Genomic DNA, 19,341 nt, shown 5'->3' with positions numbered 1-19,341 from the left:
AGCTCACTGATCAAAGTGCAGAAAGTAAGTGACTGTGGAGTGCTGGGTCCTCCCTGAGACAGTCATGTCCCAGCCGCGCTCCAAAAGAGGCAACAACATTGGAAGAGAAGGCAGAAAGATTGTAGGAGTCAAAATTCAAGAAAATTACTTTAGAGCCAAAGATAAGGGAAGCCTGATGAAAAATGTCTTCTGGACAGCAGACATCCATTGCATTCATAAAACTCGCAGTCCATGTGGCTGCCTAGAAACCAAGTCAGTCAACACTCTAGCACAGAGAGAGGATGCAGGAGGAGCCCCACTGCTGCTGACTGCTGCAGGCACAGGGAGTTTCGTTTACCTCAGTAGTGTGGCCTATGTTATGTTTGCTGTGCTACAGTGGATGGTTACCTAGATTCAGGCACATATAACTTAAGAGTGAATTCCAGGACAACCAGAGCTACAGAGAAGACCATTTCTTGAAATAAATAAAATCTTTAAAAGAAAGCATTCACAGAAGCCAAGAAGAGCAGGTCTTTAATCCCAGTACTCAGGAGGCAAAAGTGTGCAAATCTCTGAATGTCTGAGGAGACCCTGGCGTTGATAGCTAGTTCTAGGACAGCCAGGCTACACATTGAGAACCTGTCTCCAAAACAAAGAAAATTGAAGGCATTCTCAAAAATAGTAAGAAACATAAAAGACAATACATTAAGCAGCACAGAAGGTTTTCCTGGTAAAGAAATGCAACCAAATCACCAACACAGGGATTACCAACCCCTGCTTCGCGTTCTGCTTCTGCTCCTTGTCCTGCTTCGATCTCTATCCCTGTCACGAAGCCGCTCTTTACTCCAGCTTCGACTTCGACTCCTGCTGTAACTGCGACTCCTCCCTCGCCTTCTGTTATACCGGTCTCTGTATGAATCTCTTCGAGGAGGGTTTCGATCATAATCTCTTTTTCGAGAACGATCATCTTTTTTCCTCTCATCACGGCTTCTAAAAAATATATATAACATTTCTGTGAATAGTGCTGAAGTAAATGTAAAAGCCCCTCAAATATGTACGCTGTGTTACTATCATCATAAGAACAAAGACAGCTCCAAAACACGAGACCTGAGTTTAGTTATACTTACTCTAAAAGCTCTTAAAAAGATCAACCTTATCTCTTAATTCTTAAGTCTCATGTACAATATCTATACATTATATATGTACACAGACATCTACGCACATCTTATATTACAAATAGTCTACACATTCGCTCATTTGCATGTATCTCCTGAATCATACCTGGAACACTTTGAAAGCATAATGGGAAAAATATTTCACTCACGCTGAAGGGAAACTTCAAGCCACCCAACAACAACAACAACAACTCAAAAAGCAAAGGCCTAATAATATGTGTCTTGCTGTTAACATATGTTTATTATTATATTTCTATTATTTGAGACATAGTCTTGCTGTATAACCCAGACTGGCCTGCAATTTGCTTTGTAGCCAAGGGTGGCTTCTAACCCAGAGAGAGATCCACTGCCTCTGCCTCCTGAGTGCTGAGATTAATACTGTTGTCATCATACCCAGCCCTATTTTTATTATTACTATCTTATACTTGTTACTTGTTATTACAGTAAGTAAAATGTTTCCTTATAAGCATGTACATATACTTACTATACTCTAACTTACTGGAGTTTTATTATCCTTTTATGACTTGAATAGGGACATTTTTCTCTCCCCTCCTCTCCAAACATTGCTTCTAGAGTCATTATTTGAAGTGGTAACACTTTATATCTCCAATACTTTGTCCTTATATATACATGACATCATCTATGATGTAATAAATGTATCTTGATAAGTTATTAAAAAAAAAAAGGAAAAGTCCAAAATAAAATTTCTCACTATGAGGCATTGTATCTGAAGTTAGGAAAATCATTAACAATAGCAATTAATATAAACAGCACTGTTTTAAATATCACTCCCAGCATATACATCAGACCTAGATGTTCTTGGTACAAAGGTCCTAGCTCTATTTCCCTAGACCAATAAAAGAGCTGCTGAGCTCGGTGTAATGATGGAGTGTGCCTACAATGTGATCCCAGCACTCAGGAGGCAGATGCAGGACTGCCATAAGCTGTATGCTACCTAACTGGCAAGGTTCTGTCTCTCCCCACCCCAAACCCAAAATCCAAAAGAACAAATCATATGTAAGATTACTTGTTGCTTTGGAAAACATAATTAGTCTAAATAATAAAAAACTAAAATCTTTAAGGATGTTTCAACAAATCACCTGTTGTCTCTGTATCGGGAGCTTGACTGCGGAGGACTGTGATTCAACCTTCTGGAAAACTTCTTCTCTCGCTCTTCCTCCTTTGTGAGCTAATACAAAAAAAAAAAAAATTGGACAACAGTAACATAGCAATAGTTATGTTACTATTTCAGTTAATATTAAGCCTAATTTATAATAGACACAAAATTATCCTTACAAATATTCAAGCAAAAGTAATCTCTCTGCCAAATACAACCCTTTAGCTGTAACTGGTGAGCTTAAACTGAGTAATAAAGCCATAAATCCTTACTGTAAATAATGGTGACAAGAAGATATTTTAAGCAAATGTCTTTGTTTTTACATATAAAAACCACTTTTATCCCTTATTTCAGAAGTCTAATATGAATTCACACTTTGTTTCCTAGATCTCGTCTCACATCAGAAAACATATTAGTGTTAATCAAGCGAGTAAAAAAAGGAAGCACACAAGAAAATGATAAACAAATCACACAGCTCTCTGTCTGTTTAGAGCATGTCAGCTATGTACCATTTCCTAGAGGCCTCTATTCATGTTTTACAGCTACTAGAAAGCAACCAAGAATATGCCTTTAGTCACTGTTGCACTATCCAGATTGTATTTCCCACAATATTGATTCCATAGGACATTAATATATCATCAGAAATAATTTAGAAGTTAAACAAATAATTTAGACATTAAATAAATTAAAATATTGTTAACAAATTCTGTAACTATGCCAGGGCTTTGAAGATTGTGTATTTTAAGTAAGAACATAAGGAAGTCCTGACGCAGACAATCTATAAGTACGTATATCCACGCTATGTCAGCCTTCCTTCCCAGCATCTACAAAAAATAAAATAAAAAACCCACGGATATGAAATATACACCATATGAATTAATGAAAATAGAAACCTATGAAAAACCTAACTTGGAGAAATGTTTTTCAACAATTTGTACAATCCCTCTCCCTATTGTTTTTTCCTTCATACCCACTTCAGATTCTCTTGTCAGTCCACAGAAAACCTAGTACTAATAAAATCTAGCTGATGCAGTTTTACTTAGGACTCAGACTTGAGTTTCAAGGCTGGCCTGAAACTTAAAACCCTTCTACCTCAACTTCAAGGGCAAGATGATAAGCCTTAGGATAGCTGGATCTTCTGCTGCATTTCCCCTATTTGCCACAATGTATTCTTTTAAGCAAACGTTAACATTCCATCCTACAAACATACACAGCAACATATTAGACACGCACACATACATACACAGCAACATTCCATAATATGTGCCCCCCAAAAAACTTTTAGTACTTCTTTACCAAGTGACATTTTGATAATTCATTACAAAAACCTTCCACAGCTTGTGAAAAATACTATAATAAAGAACTGCTTTAGCCTTTGTGGTCATCACCATGCACTGACAGGGTCCACAGTTGGCCCAAGAGTTTATGAGAATTAAAATATAATTTAAAGCTAGATACAGTAACATGCCTATACTTTGGGATATTCCAGAAGCTGACACAGGACATCACCTCAGGTGCTGTTTGAATATAACCTCACATATACACTCTCCTTCCATATGTATGTGTGCATGTGAATATTTATAAATATTAATTTTAGTAAATACACGCACATAAAATTAATTGCAAGCATCCCAAACTTCTACCTGTAGGCAAAATTTTAATCATCTTATATGTTCTCCATATGGGCAAAGTGAGGATCAGTAGGACAATGGTGTCCTCCTTATATTCTATCTACTACACTTTCAGGTATTATGAAAGTTATACGAGTATGTTTATGATCCTCTCCTGCAGATAAAACTGAAGTGGATGGTGTGTGTGCATATGTGTAAAAATTTATATACATATTCAGATAGAGATAAAAAATAATTTTGATAACTATTACACATTATTGTATATTACACATTATACAGTAAGCTGTCTTGCTTATATCCACTGAGAACAGGCGAGTAGGAAAGAGAAAAATCAAGAGTTACAGCCACATCTCCAACAGTAATGGCACTATCATTTACTAACATCGTGCCATGTGCCAAGCAGTATACCAATTGTTGTATACACATTTTACTTGTTCCGCACTATAATCCTATAACATTTCCATTTCACAGCTATATGATACTTTCAAATTAACATTTCAACACCATGGAGTGGTTACACAGAAAGCAAAAATTCTAGTAAAGACTGGTGTAGAGGGCTAACGAGGTGATTCAGTGGTTAAGAGCATAAACTAGTCCTGTAGAGGACCTGAGCCTGGTTCCCAGCACCATGTCAGGCAGCTCGGGACCACCTATAACTTCAGGAGATCTCTTCCTGAACACTGGCACTCACGTGCAAACACTCACACAGAGACACACAAGTGTGGATACCATTAAAAGTAATAAAATTTTTAAAAGGATGGGCTGGGTCAGGTGTTGGTGACATACACCTGCAGGAAGAGGCAGAGCCAAAAGAACTATTAGCAAGTAGAGGTGAACCTAGTCTACATTCCAGGTTCCAGTCAAGCTAGAGGTGAACCTAGTCTACATTTCAGGTTCCAGTCAAGCTAGAATACATGGCCTTTGTCTAGAGAAAATCAAAACCAACTCCTTTAAACTAAAAGTATCTAAAAAAAATATTATAGTGTGAAGTTCAGCAATTGTCTTCATTAGTACAATTGTCCTAAGTCACCTTGATTTTTAACAAACTGAGAAATTATTAAGGTTATTAAGCAAATATAACTACAGATTATAAAATACAATTAAAAACTTCTTAACATTCTTAAGTATAGGCCTATCTACTGCATTGTGAACATCCTTGTGTTTGACTACCTTAAAAATATTGTCTGACTAAACAGTAACAGACAGATACAAATAAATTTATTGTCCAGAGGCAGCATATGAAACAGTTAAAATGCTAAGTAGAGGGGCCTACTTACAATACTGGTCCTCAGCCACCTTCTGAAAACCTTGGTATCTATAGTGTCCCCATTTCCCAACAAGAATAGCTCACTGAACTTGTTTGTGAAAACATTTTGGTTTGTGCCAACGCTTGCTTTTTGGGAGTCTGGAATTCTGTTTTATATTGGGTAGAAGATGTCTTCTCCAAATAAAAACTAAGCACTGCTGCTCTTTCAGGTGTCTTGGGTTCAATTCCTAGCACCTACATGATGGCTCACAACCATCTGTATTGCAGTTCCAGGCAATCTGAGACTCTCTTTTGGCTTCTGTGCACAAGGCACACAAATGATACATAAACGTCCATAAACACAGAATAAAATAATCCTTATTTTTGTATTTTTAATACAAAAAAAAAAAAGGAAGCGCCAACGGTCAGGAGCCATCAGGGAGAAGCTAAAACCTAGCAGGTAATCTTCCTGAGATAGGTTCACCTTGGATTAAAAACTACAAAGGATTTGCTGCTGAAGGCAAAGCCCAGGAGAATTTCATTTTAGGAAAGATTCCCCCTATTAATATGTTTTCCTGTTATTATTAAATACATATAACAATCAGTAGGTATTAGCCCACCCTTTTGAGCAGATCTCTGCAGAACAATGAAGATAATTTCTTAAACCTTAAAGATGATCCTGTAAGAATTCCTAAAATTAAATTAGTAATTATTAAGCTCTTTTATAGTGAAACTGCTATTAAGTTCTCTCTGATAATCAAACTGCAGTGAGAACTCTGTCAGTCTTCTAGTGTCACGAGTTAATTGCTTCTGGGATAGTAAGCAGGCATTCTGCAACTTAGCACATTCTTTAGAATTTTATAATTTTATAAATTTTGTAATTTTTATGACCTTTTAAGGTTATAAAACCATTAACCAAAGGTCATAAGAAGGGAAGTAACGATTTACTAAAGATGCAAGAACAGAAGATAAAATATTGACTGGGTTCATCTATACAAAACTTGACCAATATCTTAGTCACCAAAGTATGGTTTTTGACTCTCTATGAACTTGTAGAAGCTGGTGACAGACGATGATGTTTAGCCAGATAATTACTCTTAATGCATGTGAACATTCCCTTGTTGTAAACTTCTTACTCAAGTTACAGTTCAAATTTATGTATAAACTTGTGGTGAACTTTTCACCATGTGATCATGAATTCTGAAAGAGGTATAGGTGCTGAGGACAAAGAGAGGAGAAAGCCCTCATCTTTTTTCTTAAACAACCCTGATTCCCCTTTACTTAATCCCATGCTATTTTATGATGCAATGTTAAACAGTTTCTTGCCTCAGAAGAGCTACTGAAGCAAACTTAGACCTAAGACAGGTAAACCTTTTATTATCATACAGCCCTAAATACTCGAAAGACCAAGTCTTACCCCACCAATGCTCTTCCCCCTCCGCTGCCTCAGGAAGAACCAAGCAAGAAAGAGTAACTGCCACAGCTGGCTCCAGCAACCAAGTCTCTTACTCATTCCTTAAAACACACATTACTACTACAACTCATTTCAGGGGAGTTAAGCACATTCTATGTGACCCCACTGAATCTAGACATCTGCACTTGTTTTCTACCAGATTTCCTTTCTCAAACCATTTTTCTTTGTTAACTTCTAATTCGTTTGCATTAATAAATCATAGTAATGATTATAACTCAATTCTGAGTTCAATAAGTACTCCTAGAAGTCCCTGAACTTAGGAACAGTATTAGGACACCTCATAGAAAAGTTCAAGAAAGAAAACTCAATAGATTTCTTTTGTGAACTTAAGGAACCAACACAGAGTAACAAATCTCACCTCTTCCTTTTTTATATCTTTTTCTTGGTGCTGAAGGAAGTCTACCTTCAGGCTTCCTGACGACGGCTGCTCTGGAGGAGGTAGATAACTCTTTGTATTCACAGCATCGAAAAGTTTTTCAACAAATATTTGTGTCTCTAAAAATAAAACCAAAAGAGTCACAGATCAAAAGATATTTAATAAGATCTTAATTCCCCAATTCTGTCCATCAAGCTTCTTAACATCCTGACCAATTGCTTGTCAAGCATCATATAATGGTACAAGTTCCATGACAGTCATTCATTCAAGTTTCAAGAGTAGAATGACAAAAGCCTGTCAGCCAGCTACTTCATTCAAGACTATTCTGTGACACATAGCACATGCAATATATAGACACAAATACTAGCCATTATCTAATTGTGGGGAAAGTACAACTAACAAAAGTTGAAAACATGTCCTATACAACATTCTAAGAAGTTTCTATAACACTGTCTTAAATAGCTGGCCACTTTCTTAGATTAATATAATCTATGTAACAAAATAAACACAAAACATATTGAGGAAGTAAGCCATATATATAATTAGGAATATGTGTATTCAACTTTGTTACAGCTAAAAGCTTTGTTACAACTAGAGGTTTAATTTTTTAATAGTCTATACATAACTTACTCAAATAATACTTTAAAACCAAAGGTGATTATTACCTTTCTGAAGAAATACATCAAGCTGATCGATACATAACGCCTTTAATTCTTTTTCACTTTTGTCTTTTTTTACCAGAGCCAAAACATATTTTGCTAGGGCTGATGGATCAGCATCACAGCTAAAGAAAAAAAAAAAATAATAATGCTGAGTGAACATTCAGATTCATAAACATCACATTAAATATGAAACTAAAACCATGAATCTACTACAGAAAATCACTGGCATTAGAGAAAAATGAGAGACAACACAAAAGTCTTGTCAGGAAAGAGTACTATCGCTGTATAAAAACAAAAACTTCAGAATGAAAAGAATCAAGAAAACTAGGACTAAAAGCTCAATAGCTACAACGGCTCTCAACCTTCTTAATGCTGTGTCCCTTTAATACAGCTCCTAATGTTAAGGTGACCTCCAAGCATAGAACTATTTTCATTGCTACTTCTTAACTGTAATTTTGCTACTGTTATAAATCTTAAGGTAAAAATCTGATACACAGAATATCTGATATGTGACTATGTGAAAGTCATTCAACCCCCAGAGGGGTCACTACCCATGTGTTGAAAATTCCTAACACTACATTTCTATAACTAAGACCAACTCTGTAACCAAGGCAGGGGATTAGGGATAATTGTCCATTTAAAGAGAACTGAAAAAATTATATTAACTGCACATATGGGAACGACAGAAAACAAGGTACTCAAAAAAGGAATATACTTAGAAAAAGCAACTTTTTACAGTTAAAATGCAAGGTATAGAAAAGTATTAATGTGCTGCCATTTGTAAGGAAGAGATTATATACATGGATTGTTACAAATAAACATACATATACATAAGTATAACCTAATAATTATGGTAAATTGCACGAGGAAATGATAGCAGAACCCAAGTAAAGGAGAGACCAGGTCAGAAAGGGATATCTGAATCATGTTCATCCAATTCAAAAAGAGCAAAGAATTCTTAAGTTAAATAAAATGTTATTTAATTAAGGATCATTTTACAAATTTCAGAACAAAATAATAGCAATGGCAAACTTTACTGAACCCATTCTGTTCCATAAGAGGCTCTCTCTGCATACTATTACTTGGAAAGCTCTTCTTACTGAAGAAATTGAACAAAAACAAACAAACAAACAAACAAAAAAGCTAAGTAGGGGGGTTGGGGATTTGGCTCAGTGGTACAGCGCTTGCCTAGGAAGCGCAGGCCCCTGGGTTCGGTCCCCAGCTCAAAAAAAAAAAAAAAAAAAAAAAAAAAAAAAGCTAAGTAGGTTTCCCAAGACAGTTAAACAATAAATGAGCCAATATTTAAGACTAAAACATCTACTCTAAAGCTTACCTTCTGGTTAATGTGTATTTGTAGGGCAGCGGACCATGCCACCAGACAGAAGAACTGGTAAAGTAGTAACAAGTTCAGACCCCCAGTAATTAAGAACCACAGGAGCTCGAACTAGCTCCTGACCAGGTTCCTGTCCTGGAGCACATGGCCACAACATTCTACTGAGAGAACCATGACAACCAGTCATGTAGCATAAAACTAGAGAGTTCTCCATGCTAATGAGATCTCCAGATAGGCCCCAAGTGTTTAGTCAATGAACTTCCCCTTCCTCAGTATTCCTTCCTGCAAAAGGTATTAAATCTCTGGTTCACCCTGAGTAAGATAACTGTATCTTCATCCACCACGAATAAAACAGTTCGGACACGAAAGTACTCTCGCCTTCGTCAAGGACAAATGTGGGAGGAGGCCTTTGTCTAAGTCTCCTGTAGAAGGCTCCTCTGTACTCCCACATACAAACACACACAATTCCCTTCCCAATTTCTCATGGTCCCCTGGAAGTTTGAGAACCGCATAGCCTCCGTCGCAACCACAACTCCCACTCCCCAACTCTATCACAGGAGAAACATGGGCTGGGACCCCTATCCTAAACTGTGTTTCGCCTCCTAAGTGGCACATCAGTGGCTTTCAGACACCCTAGAGGCAAGGCAGAAACTCAGAAGGATACCTCCTTTGCAATGAATTGCCCAGAAACCAGATAATCTACTGCTCATTTCCCTAAATGCCTACCTGGTGCTACAACCACAAATTTCTATCCATCTCCCAGGTTATTTCCTGTAAATAAGGTCAGCGTAGAATGGAAAAAAAATGTGTGTGTGTGTGTGTGTGTGTGTGTGTGTGTGTGTGTGTGTGTGTGTGTGTGTTTGTTTCCAAGACAAACCAAACTACCTAGAGAGAATCAAAACACAAAGTGCCTGTTGTACCCACACAAAAAATAGACAGTCAAAGAAAAAAACCACACACACACACACACACACACACACACACACACACATATACTGGGATGAAAAGGACATCATGGCATCCCTTGCTTTCCTCAGTCACTTTTAGAGAAGTCATATGCAATGCCAAGGGGCACTCAAGCAGTATCATAGAAAATATGGCAAAGCAATTAAATGAGGGTGCAAGGCAGTGGCTAACAAGGACTGCTGATTCTTACAAACTTGCAGCAAACAGTACATGTAATAAACCTCCAAGCAAATCCTGAAGTCCCAAAAGAACCTTCATTTTATCTCCAACAAAGGGCCTAACCACAATCCAACAAGAAGACAGAAATAGCCCACTAACCTAATCCTAAATACCTGACCTATAAAACTGAGACCATAAATGCCTGCTTTGTTGCTAAGTTCCTGGATAACTTGCTGCTCAATTACAATAAATCAATGCTTCTCATAAAACTACTTCCATTTTTTCTTTTCTTTTCTTTTTTTTTTTTTTCCCCCCCCGGAGCTGGGGACCGAACCCTGGGCCTGAGCTAAATCCCCAACCCCTACTACTTCCATTTTTAACAAAGACTTTAAGTTAGTTGTAATCCAAATGCAGGGGCGGGGGCATTTTAATGGCACATAAGAAATTTTATTAAAACTTCCTTTCAAAACTTACTTTGGGCTAATGAATGGGTCAGTGGTTAAGAGCACTGGCCATTCTTCCAGAGGGTGAAATGGGGCAAAAATGAACATAAAACATCTCAATTTCCCATGAGATCAATAGCTTCAGTGACTTTTAGCAAATTACCCAGATTAATATAATCATTCACAAAATTAATTAAAAGCCTAAAAATAAAACTTCACCAATATCTGAATATACTTTAATACAACTAATAATGTTTTTATTTTTAATAATAGGAGTTAGAAAGGTGACAGTTTCTGCATGTAAAGGTAACACAGAAGTACTCTGACTGCCACATGCACACAATAGCAAATGTAGCCATACACATATACACAAAAAATAAACATTTTGAAAAATGTAAAGGTATAGAAGTAGCTATTAAGAGCAGTAATCTCTTCTAGATAGGTAAGGAGAAACTGTATACATCAAGTAAGAATTAAAAGAAATTGAAAAATTTAATAAAATTCTTTAATATCTTAATAATTTAAACTTGAATCAGACTGGGTCTGAAATAAAAGCTGCAAGCAATCCTCTAAAATGCTTGATTGTATTCTAACTTATAATGTAGGACTTTCAAAATGGTATGACAGTACAGAAAACTTTGTTCCACTACAATACTTCTTAAAGATTCTTGTCTATTCAACTCTCCTGACCCTTTTAGAATTTCAGTGGGAGATACCTAATGGAGGAATTTAACCCAAGCTTCCATTTTCAATAATCTTCAAAGAGAGAAGCTGGAGGTTGCCTAGACTTGAAATTAAAACTTAAGTATATTAACTCAATAGCTCTGGAACATAGATATAAAAACCCATCTATTCTGACCAACTTTTTATTTTATATTCATGAAAATTATCTAATTTGCATCAAGTCCTAATTCTATATTCTATACTTAGAATTACTCTTTCAAAATCACAAATTTCATTACAAAAGACATAATACATAGTCTATGAAATTTAATTACTATAGTTTATACCTCTTCTTTCGTTTAAAAAAGCAAAAATATTTGTAATAATTAACTTACAGTAAAGGCTATTGGGAATTATGAAGCACCTGCATTACATTTTTTTTTTTTTTTTTTTGGAGCTGGGGACCGAACCCAGGGCCTTGCGCTTCCTAGGTAAGCGCTCTGCCACTGAGCTAAATCCCCAGCCCCATCTTTTTTACTTTTTTTTTACTTTTTTTTTTTTTTAAGCACCTGCATTACAAAATAAGATATAAAACATACTCTAGGGGGTTGGGGATTTGGCTCAGAGGTAGAGCAAGGCCCTGGGTTCGGTCCCCAGCTCCGGAAAAAAAAAATAACATACTCTAGATAACCATCAAAATCCATTTTTTTAGATACATTAATTCTGGATTTCACTACAACACTTTCTTATTTGCCCAATGTTTAATTTGAGTATATTTACTCCACTTCCCTCCCTCACAGACTTTCTGGTCTCCTCCCTTTTCCCAGAGATTGCCCTCCTACTTTCATGCTTGGTTTTTAAATCTAGATTCTGAATAACATGGAAAGGTAGTAATAATCTCTTCCCAGGTCCACTTTACTTCACTTAACATACATTCCACCCATCTCCTAGCAATTTTTTCATTTTATTGCTAAATAACAGTATTTGTATAAATACCAATATATTCACTTACCTGCTGATGATCATACAGGCTGACCCTCTAATTTAACTACCGTGATTATTTCCAATATAACAGGGGCATTGCGAGGATCACTACTGATTTTGAAAGTATACCCAGGAGTTGTATAGGGAGCTCATATGGTATTTTTTAGATTTTTGAGGATCTTCCATACTGACTTCCTTAATGGCAAGGCTAATAATTTACTTTTCCATGAACAGGGTTTAATGGATTCCTTCTTTACCCTATCTCGATCATCATACCCAGCATTTCTTTTTGTGTCATTCAAATTTGCATACAAGTGTGGGTATGTGGAAGCCAGGAGTCAGTATCAGGTGTAAAGTGGAAACTTCCGGGTTCTTTGGAGAGTCAGTTGTGTTAGATACTGCTTTTCTGGGGCAAACACGTGAACGAGTGTTTTCCTAAAGTGGGCACAGGTTAAAGACTAAGGCAGACTCATAAAGGAACATTTCAGTGAGGCAAACACAGGAGAGAGGATGCTCTGCATGTACTGTGTAGTTAAGCTCCCTTTGTTGGGATTCGGGCTGACTGGATGCATGTGCTGAGGCAAGGCACATGGAAGACACATGATGTTTGGAGGGTATAAATAGGAGTGACGGAAACAGAGCTTGGCTTGCTGGTACAGCTAGCTGTGGGTCTGGAGTCTTCACTGATCTTCACTTCCCTGGGAGAGAGGCACTCGACCCCTGGTTGTCCTGCTGGTCCCTCCTGCTGGTCCCTCTCCTCCTCCCAGGCTGGCCTGGCTATCTCTGCTAGTTCGTGTCACTGCTGCAGTGAACACAACTCTACCAAACTGAACTGCTGGTGTATCCGTGAAGCGTTTGCAAGTGGATCAAGCTGCTCTGCCTGCTGGCCTGTGCACTGAACTGCTGGTTTCCAGACAACACAGACAAGAGTTGCTTCAAAGAACCTTATTAAACAGGTCCACTCTTTCACCCCATCCTTTCTTTCCCACTACCTCTGGTGGGTGATGGGCAAGGGAGCTTAAAGCGTTTAAGAATCATCATTAAAAATAGGATTTGAAAAAATTAAAGTTACACGGGTGTCATCTATGATCATTCGCTACCTTATTTTTTTTAATTAAAATATATCATTTTCCCCTTCCCTTTCCTCCCTCTAATTCCTGTGTGTCCTTTCAAATCATAACCTTTTTCTTTACTGTTATATACACATATAAGCATGTTAATATATGAATACAACCTGATGAACAAATTTGTTACTTGTATGTATATGATTTCAGGTCTGACCACCTGACATGGAACAACCAATTAAGAGACCATCCCCCAGGACGACTAATTCTCCTGCTCTCAGCATTCCTTGGGTGCCTACTGTTCTTTGTCTAAAGGTAGGGTCCCATGAAATTTCCCCCTTCCACATTAGCATGTCTGTGCTGTTCCTAGTTCAGGCCTTGTTTAGGCAGTCATATTATTGCAGTACCGTGGGTGAAGTTCCATTGTCATTTCTAGGAGACACCATCACGCAGCAGTTTCCAGGGTCCCCTGGCTCTTATCATCTCTCCAGCCCCACTTGCACAGTGTTCCCTGAGCCTTAGGTGCAGGAGCTGTGTTATGCCTGTATGCACTGGTGCTGGGTGGGCTTCCCCACAGTTGGTTGTTCTCTTCATTTTAATCAGGTGTAGTTTACTGTTACAAAACAAACTGTCTGTGATGACATGGTGGGAGCTCTGCAACTAGGAATTACTTTTAAAACCAGCTTTTCTCAAGTTTTCCATATACAAGAACAATGTTGCCAGTGTCTTAATACAAACAACCCCTAGCCTAGTTAGCCTGGTTTCCACTGCCCATGCCCCTTGGCATTCTGGTCTTCTGAACTCAACCTGAAAGGGTCACTAAGCCCTGCTTACAACACTCTAACAGCTTCACTAGTCTAAAGTTCTGAATCTTTCTGCATTCTTTCAACAAACAGTACAGAAGGCTTATGAATCACATGATCCCACTTCTCAATACTAATTTTCTACATTAGTTATTTTCTTGTTCCTGTGACTAAATAGCTGAAAAGAAGAAATTTAAAGCAGATGTTAAATCTGGCTCCTGGTTTAACGGACACAGTGTATTACAGTGGGGAAGGTACAGTGATAGACAGTTCTCTCAAAAGCAGGAAGCAGCTGCTTGCTAACATCTCAGTGGACCAGGGCTGTACTTCTTTTATGAACTGTTTAATTCACTTGTCCAATTACTGACTGAATTATTTATTCTTTTGGTGTTCGGTGGTTTGAGTTCTTTATATATTCAGTATAGTAATCCCACAGAAACAAGTGGCTCGATTTTTCCAGAGCTTGTCCTTCTCAGAAAATTGTTGCCTATGCCTAGACCTTGAAATAATTTCCCTGTGTTTTCCTCTAGTATTTCTTAGTCTCACCGCTTTGTTTTATTCCCATGGATAATCAGTTTTCCCTATATTGAAAAAGCTGGGTTTAAAAAAAAAAAAAATCAAATGCTTTTAATACCTTGGTTAGAAAGATGGCCACAGCTGTCTCGGTTGATCTCTGTATATGCCATGCTGGTTTTTGTTACTGACTGTGGCTTTGGGTATAATTTTACATGAGGTAGACCTCCATTTATCCCTTTACCTTAAGTTGCTCTGACATTTCAGTGTCTTTTTTGCTTCTGTGTGAACTGTAGGGATTTTTCTTCTAGTTCTATAAGAAATGTCAATGGAATTTTGATGGCTATTATATTAAATGGGTTCTTTACTTTTGTCTATTTTTACAATAATATTGCTCCATCTGTTAACTCTAGGACTTTTTATCTTCTATTGTCTTTTCCAACTTATACAATGTTTTACAGTTTTCACTGAATCTATCCACTGCCAAAGCTTATCTAATACTTATACAATAATAATGGTGCAAGTCTTTTGAAAAATCGAAACCTACTTGCAGTGACACTTCCTCTCCAACAAGGCCACAACTCCTAATCCTTGAAACCACACAGAGCCGAAAGCAAAGCCCCATGTCTAGGTACATGCTAGTTTTTATCCCAGTTCCCAACAAAGAAGAGTGCTTCCCTCAGGCCAGCAGGTCACTGACCTTCTACTTACTACAAAACAAAGTAAACGGTAATCCATTCTTTTCAGGAACCAATAGGAGGGAGAAGGCTAGGGAGCATTTTGCCATGTCAAGAAGAAAGGCAAAATTATCCAAGGGGAATGGTTCTGCAGAGTAAAATACAAAAAGGCAATCACTAGAGATAAAGCTCAGCTTGTAGCAAGCTTGCCTAGCATGGAAGAAGCCTATTATCACAGAACTGACGGAGGGGAGGGAGGGGAGGGAGGGGAGGAGGATGAAATTCAAGGTCATCTTCCTAACCAGCCTGAGCTACAAAGAGACCCTGTCCAAAACACTGACACCCAAGTTTTCTAAAACTGCTTCCAAAATCATTCTGAAAATATTTGCACTTAAACTGGGACCAGTCTGATGTATACCAGGTAAGGACACTTTCACTGAAGCCTACAATACGTGTTTGTCCTGAAAAACACATGGAAATAACTTACCCCTGACACACACACACACACACACACACACACACACACACACACACACACACACACGCACGTAATTTTAAAAAGAAAAGGTTTTGTTTTGTTCTGTTTGTAGGGCTAGAGAAATGGCTCAGCAGTTAAAAGCACTTGCTGTTCTTCCAGACTAGGGTTCAATTGCCACATCATCAGTCATAGCCATTGATGGTTCTAGAGTTCTCTCTTATCTTACTCCAACGTCCCTGCACACACATGGTGCAAAGACATACAAGCAGGAAAACAGCTATACGCATAAAGTAATAATGTTTGAATTTAATTTTAAAATCATAGATATTTTTCAACTCAAAAAAAAATCTCAAGACTAAGGATATTAATCTTTAATTTCTTCTAAGAAAACAAATGCTCTGCCAAATTGGAATTAGGATCCAAATTACAAGAAGGCATTTGATAAACTTGTCAAGCACAGTAAAAAAAAAAAAAGTGTGTGTGTGTGTGTGTGTGTGTGTGTGTGTGCGCGCGTGTGTGTATATATACACACTTAGGAATGACTAAAGAACGAAAGAGCTATGGTAAATATATTCACCCGTATGACAATGCTTTAGTTAAAAAGAAAACTCTGTCTGCCGTGTTTTATGCTATGTCCTCTTTTCGTCCATTAGTACTAAACTAAACTGTTAGCCTTTCCTTGAAGTCGGGAGGCGGGTGAAGGAGGAAGAGGAAGAGCAGCACCAGCATCATAAACTCTGAAAAACTGGGGTTTTACGGCTCCTTGTCTGAGGTTATTTCCACTATACTCACAAGTAATGTACTACTCCTGGGTTGGCACTTTACTTCTCTGGGAACCAACCTTCACATCAGTCTTCAGAGCTATTCCAGATCCAAACTCTATTTGTCAGGCAATGACTGTCTGCACCTGTCCCTCTCCCTTTACCTGTCCCTCTCTCTCCTTCTTACTCCCCAGAACTCCAAACTTTGGAATTCACTATATTATTCAGGCTGGTCTCTGCCTGTACCAGTACCGTCATGCCCTTCTCCTCGACCCAGACTGCTGGGGTTAAAGACGTGAGCCACTAAAGGCCCTTACAACCTTTTAAAATCAAGATGGCAGGCCTCAGAGTGTATGTCACTACATTTAGAAGAACAAGTAAATTATCTGCTGAACTGCATTTTTTACATTTGTTACATTTTTAATCACCCATTTTTCCATTTGTAATGAATGACTCCACTTAAAATTTAGTAATTTTCATATCAATGTGTTGAAGAAAATAACTGGAAAACAGCAGGGGGAGTACAGGAATAGGAGGATGTAAAAATTTTTAAAAACTCAAGCACATGCTATAATTTATACTGATACAGTAGCACCAGTCACTTCTTACAAAAATATGATAAAATGAGTAACATCATAAAACAACTTTACCTGAACTGCTGAACTTAAAAAAACAAGAATGTGCCTGGCCCAGCTTTCAAGCATCTATGTCTTAATAAAGTTTCGGCACCAAGATTACTCAGTCAATTCGTATTAAAAATAACATATTTCCCACATGGAAACTACACAGGAGAAAATGTTCATTGCAGAATTATTTACACAATCAATATAGACAAACAACCCAATGGTAAAAGCAAAACAGTGACGCAAGCATGGGATGGCCGACACAGCAAACTGAATTTTTGTCATTTTAAAGGTGGAAAACTTATGCGGATCCTGGAAGTGCAAAGATGAAATGTGAAAAGCACTCAAGAAAGATGCTCCAATTCTTACTACACAGCGACTAAGAAATGGAAGAATCTGACTTAGGTATCTCTACTGAAAATGGAAATTTAATCCTCATGGTGAGGTATTATGAGGTGCAACCAAGTAGGCCTTTGAGAAGTAATGAGGATTAGGTGAGCACATTAAGGTAGAGCCCAAAGAATTGAATAAGAGGATCTTTGTCCTGTTGCAGGGTAGCACATCAAGTGAAGGCCGCATGGTTAAACAAAAATGCTGCCAGCTTCCTTTATGGCTGAGAAGTGAGTGGAGAAAGAAAAGGACCTGAGTTCCCTCCCACTCTCTCCTTTGAGTTCACACCTATAGTGCCCTAAAGACCTCCCACTAAGATGCAGTTTTCACCAATCTGAACCAAGCCAAATGTTTCAGAACATAGGTCAATATATAAATATCGATTATATTTCTAAATACGAATAACAGTAACAAATTCAAACTTTTAGATGCTAGCTATAAGACATGGGGGAAAAAAATCTAAACTTTCTAAGACCTTACCAGAAAAAAAAAAGCTTTAAACATTTGCTTGTATGTAAGCAAAATATCTCAGAAAACTGCAATAAGAAATCTCAAACGTATTCCACTGCTTACAAACAGAAATCGAATTTTAAATAAGCCTTTTCTTGGTCCAGAAATGCCCATTTACTTGTACCGAACTGACACAAATAGATCTTGGTGCAATCAAGCATGTCAGTAAGACATTTTCGTAATTAGTGATTATGAGAGGTGCTCAAGCCCCCCCCAACCCCCATCCCCACCCTCATCCGCCACCCCCACCCCCACCCCCCACCCCGCACCACAGGGTGGTGGTGCTGCTGCTGGGTTCTACTAGAAAGTAGGCAGCTCAAGCCAGTAAGCACTTCCACAGCCTGGGCATCAGCGCCTGCCTCCAGCTTCCTACCCAGTTTGAGTGTCTGCCTTGGCTTCCCTCAATGAACTACGATTCAGGATATTTAAGCCAAATCAACCCTCTCCTCCCTAACTTGGGTTTGGTCATGATGTTAGATCACAGCAACAGTAACCCTAACTAAGGTACACTAAAAAGAATTTCTTTTCCTCACAACAAGAAGGTAGTGAGAAGGTAATAAATCTGGTAAGAAAGGTTTATCATTACCACTTCATTTATTCTCTCTGGAACATGAGGAGGAAGAAAACACAGCTTAGGGAATCTGTTCAAGTCTGACTTTGCAGTTTTCAACACTCACCTAACAAGGTAATGAACACTCGCACACCTAACAAGGTAACGATTTATCTGTTTGCTCCCGATGCTATTCCCATCTTGTAGTTTATGAGTAAAATAATTTTATTTGAAAAGCACCATAATCTAGTCAAAATGCTAAAACTAATTTTTAAAATAACAACAAAAACAAACAAAAAACCCTGCTAAATTTAGTAACTCAGAATTCAAATGGAAACTTCAAACAGAATTGCAAATATGGTCTTGAAAGGCATTTATCAAGTAAAGAACATAAATAAAGTATTTAACAAACATATGTATTGGGGAAATAATTCTTTCACCAACTAAAATTAGAATCATTTATTTTGTCCAGCTCCATGAGCAGGGCTGACTTGCACACAGAAATACTTAACATTTTCTTCAGTGCTCACCCTCAAATAAAATTACTAAACTATTTTAACTAAATGTAAACTTTAAATTTCTAATCTTAGCCCAACACAGAGGCAAATACATGTAAATCCCAGCACTTTGAAAGACTGAGGCCTGCCGGCAAGGCTACAAAATGAAACTTAGTTTTGAAACAAAAAAATTCTACCAGTCTGCTAAGATACAGAGCGAAACTTTGTCTCAAAACGAAAAGAAAAAAGTTCTAATTCTGAAGATGC

General features: G+C 37.7%; 1 protein-coding gene across 6 annotated transcripts in view; it reads right to left on the bottom strand.

Moving 5' to 3' along the window:
• Rbm26 (RNA binding motif protein 26) overlaps positions 1-19,341 on the bottom strand; it is an 80,966-nt gene that overhangs the window by 48,320 nt on the left and 13,305 nt on the right. For all 6 annotated transcript variants that reach the window (XM_032917874.1, XM_032917875.1, XM_032917877.1 and 3 more), the window contains exons 2-5: positions 7,664-7,782; positions 6,981-7,117; positions 2,255-2,343; positions 752-969 (exon numbers count right to left, since the gene is read on the bottom strand). In XM_032917874.1, coding sequence (XP_032773765.1) covers positions 752-969; positions 2,255-2,343; positions 6,981-7,117; positions 7,664-7,782 — 563 coding nt within the window. The remainder of the gene's footprint in view (positions 1-751; positions 970-2,254; positions 2,344-6,980; positions 7,118-7,663; positions 7,783-19,341) is intronic.

The sequence above is a fragment of the Rattus rattus genome, chromosome 12 (genome assembly GCF_011064425.1).
Source record: "Rattus rattus isolate New Zealand chromosome 12, Rrattus_CSIRO_v1, whole genome shotgun sequence".
NCBI lineage: Eukaryota > Metazoa > Chordata > Mammalia > Rodentia > Muridae > Rattus > Rattus rattus.
Note: the sequence above shows the minus strand (reverse complement) of the source record. Positions and strands in the feature narration are given on the sequence as shown.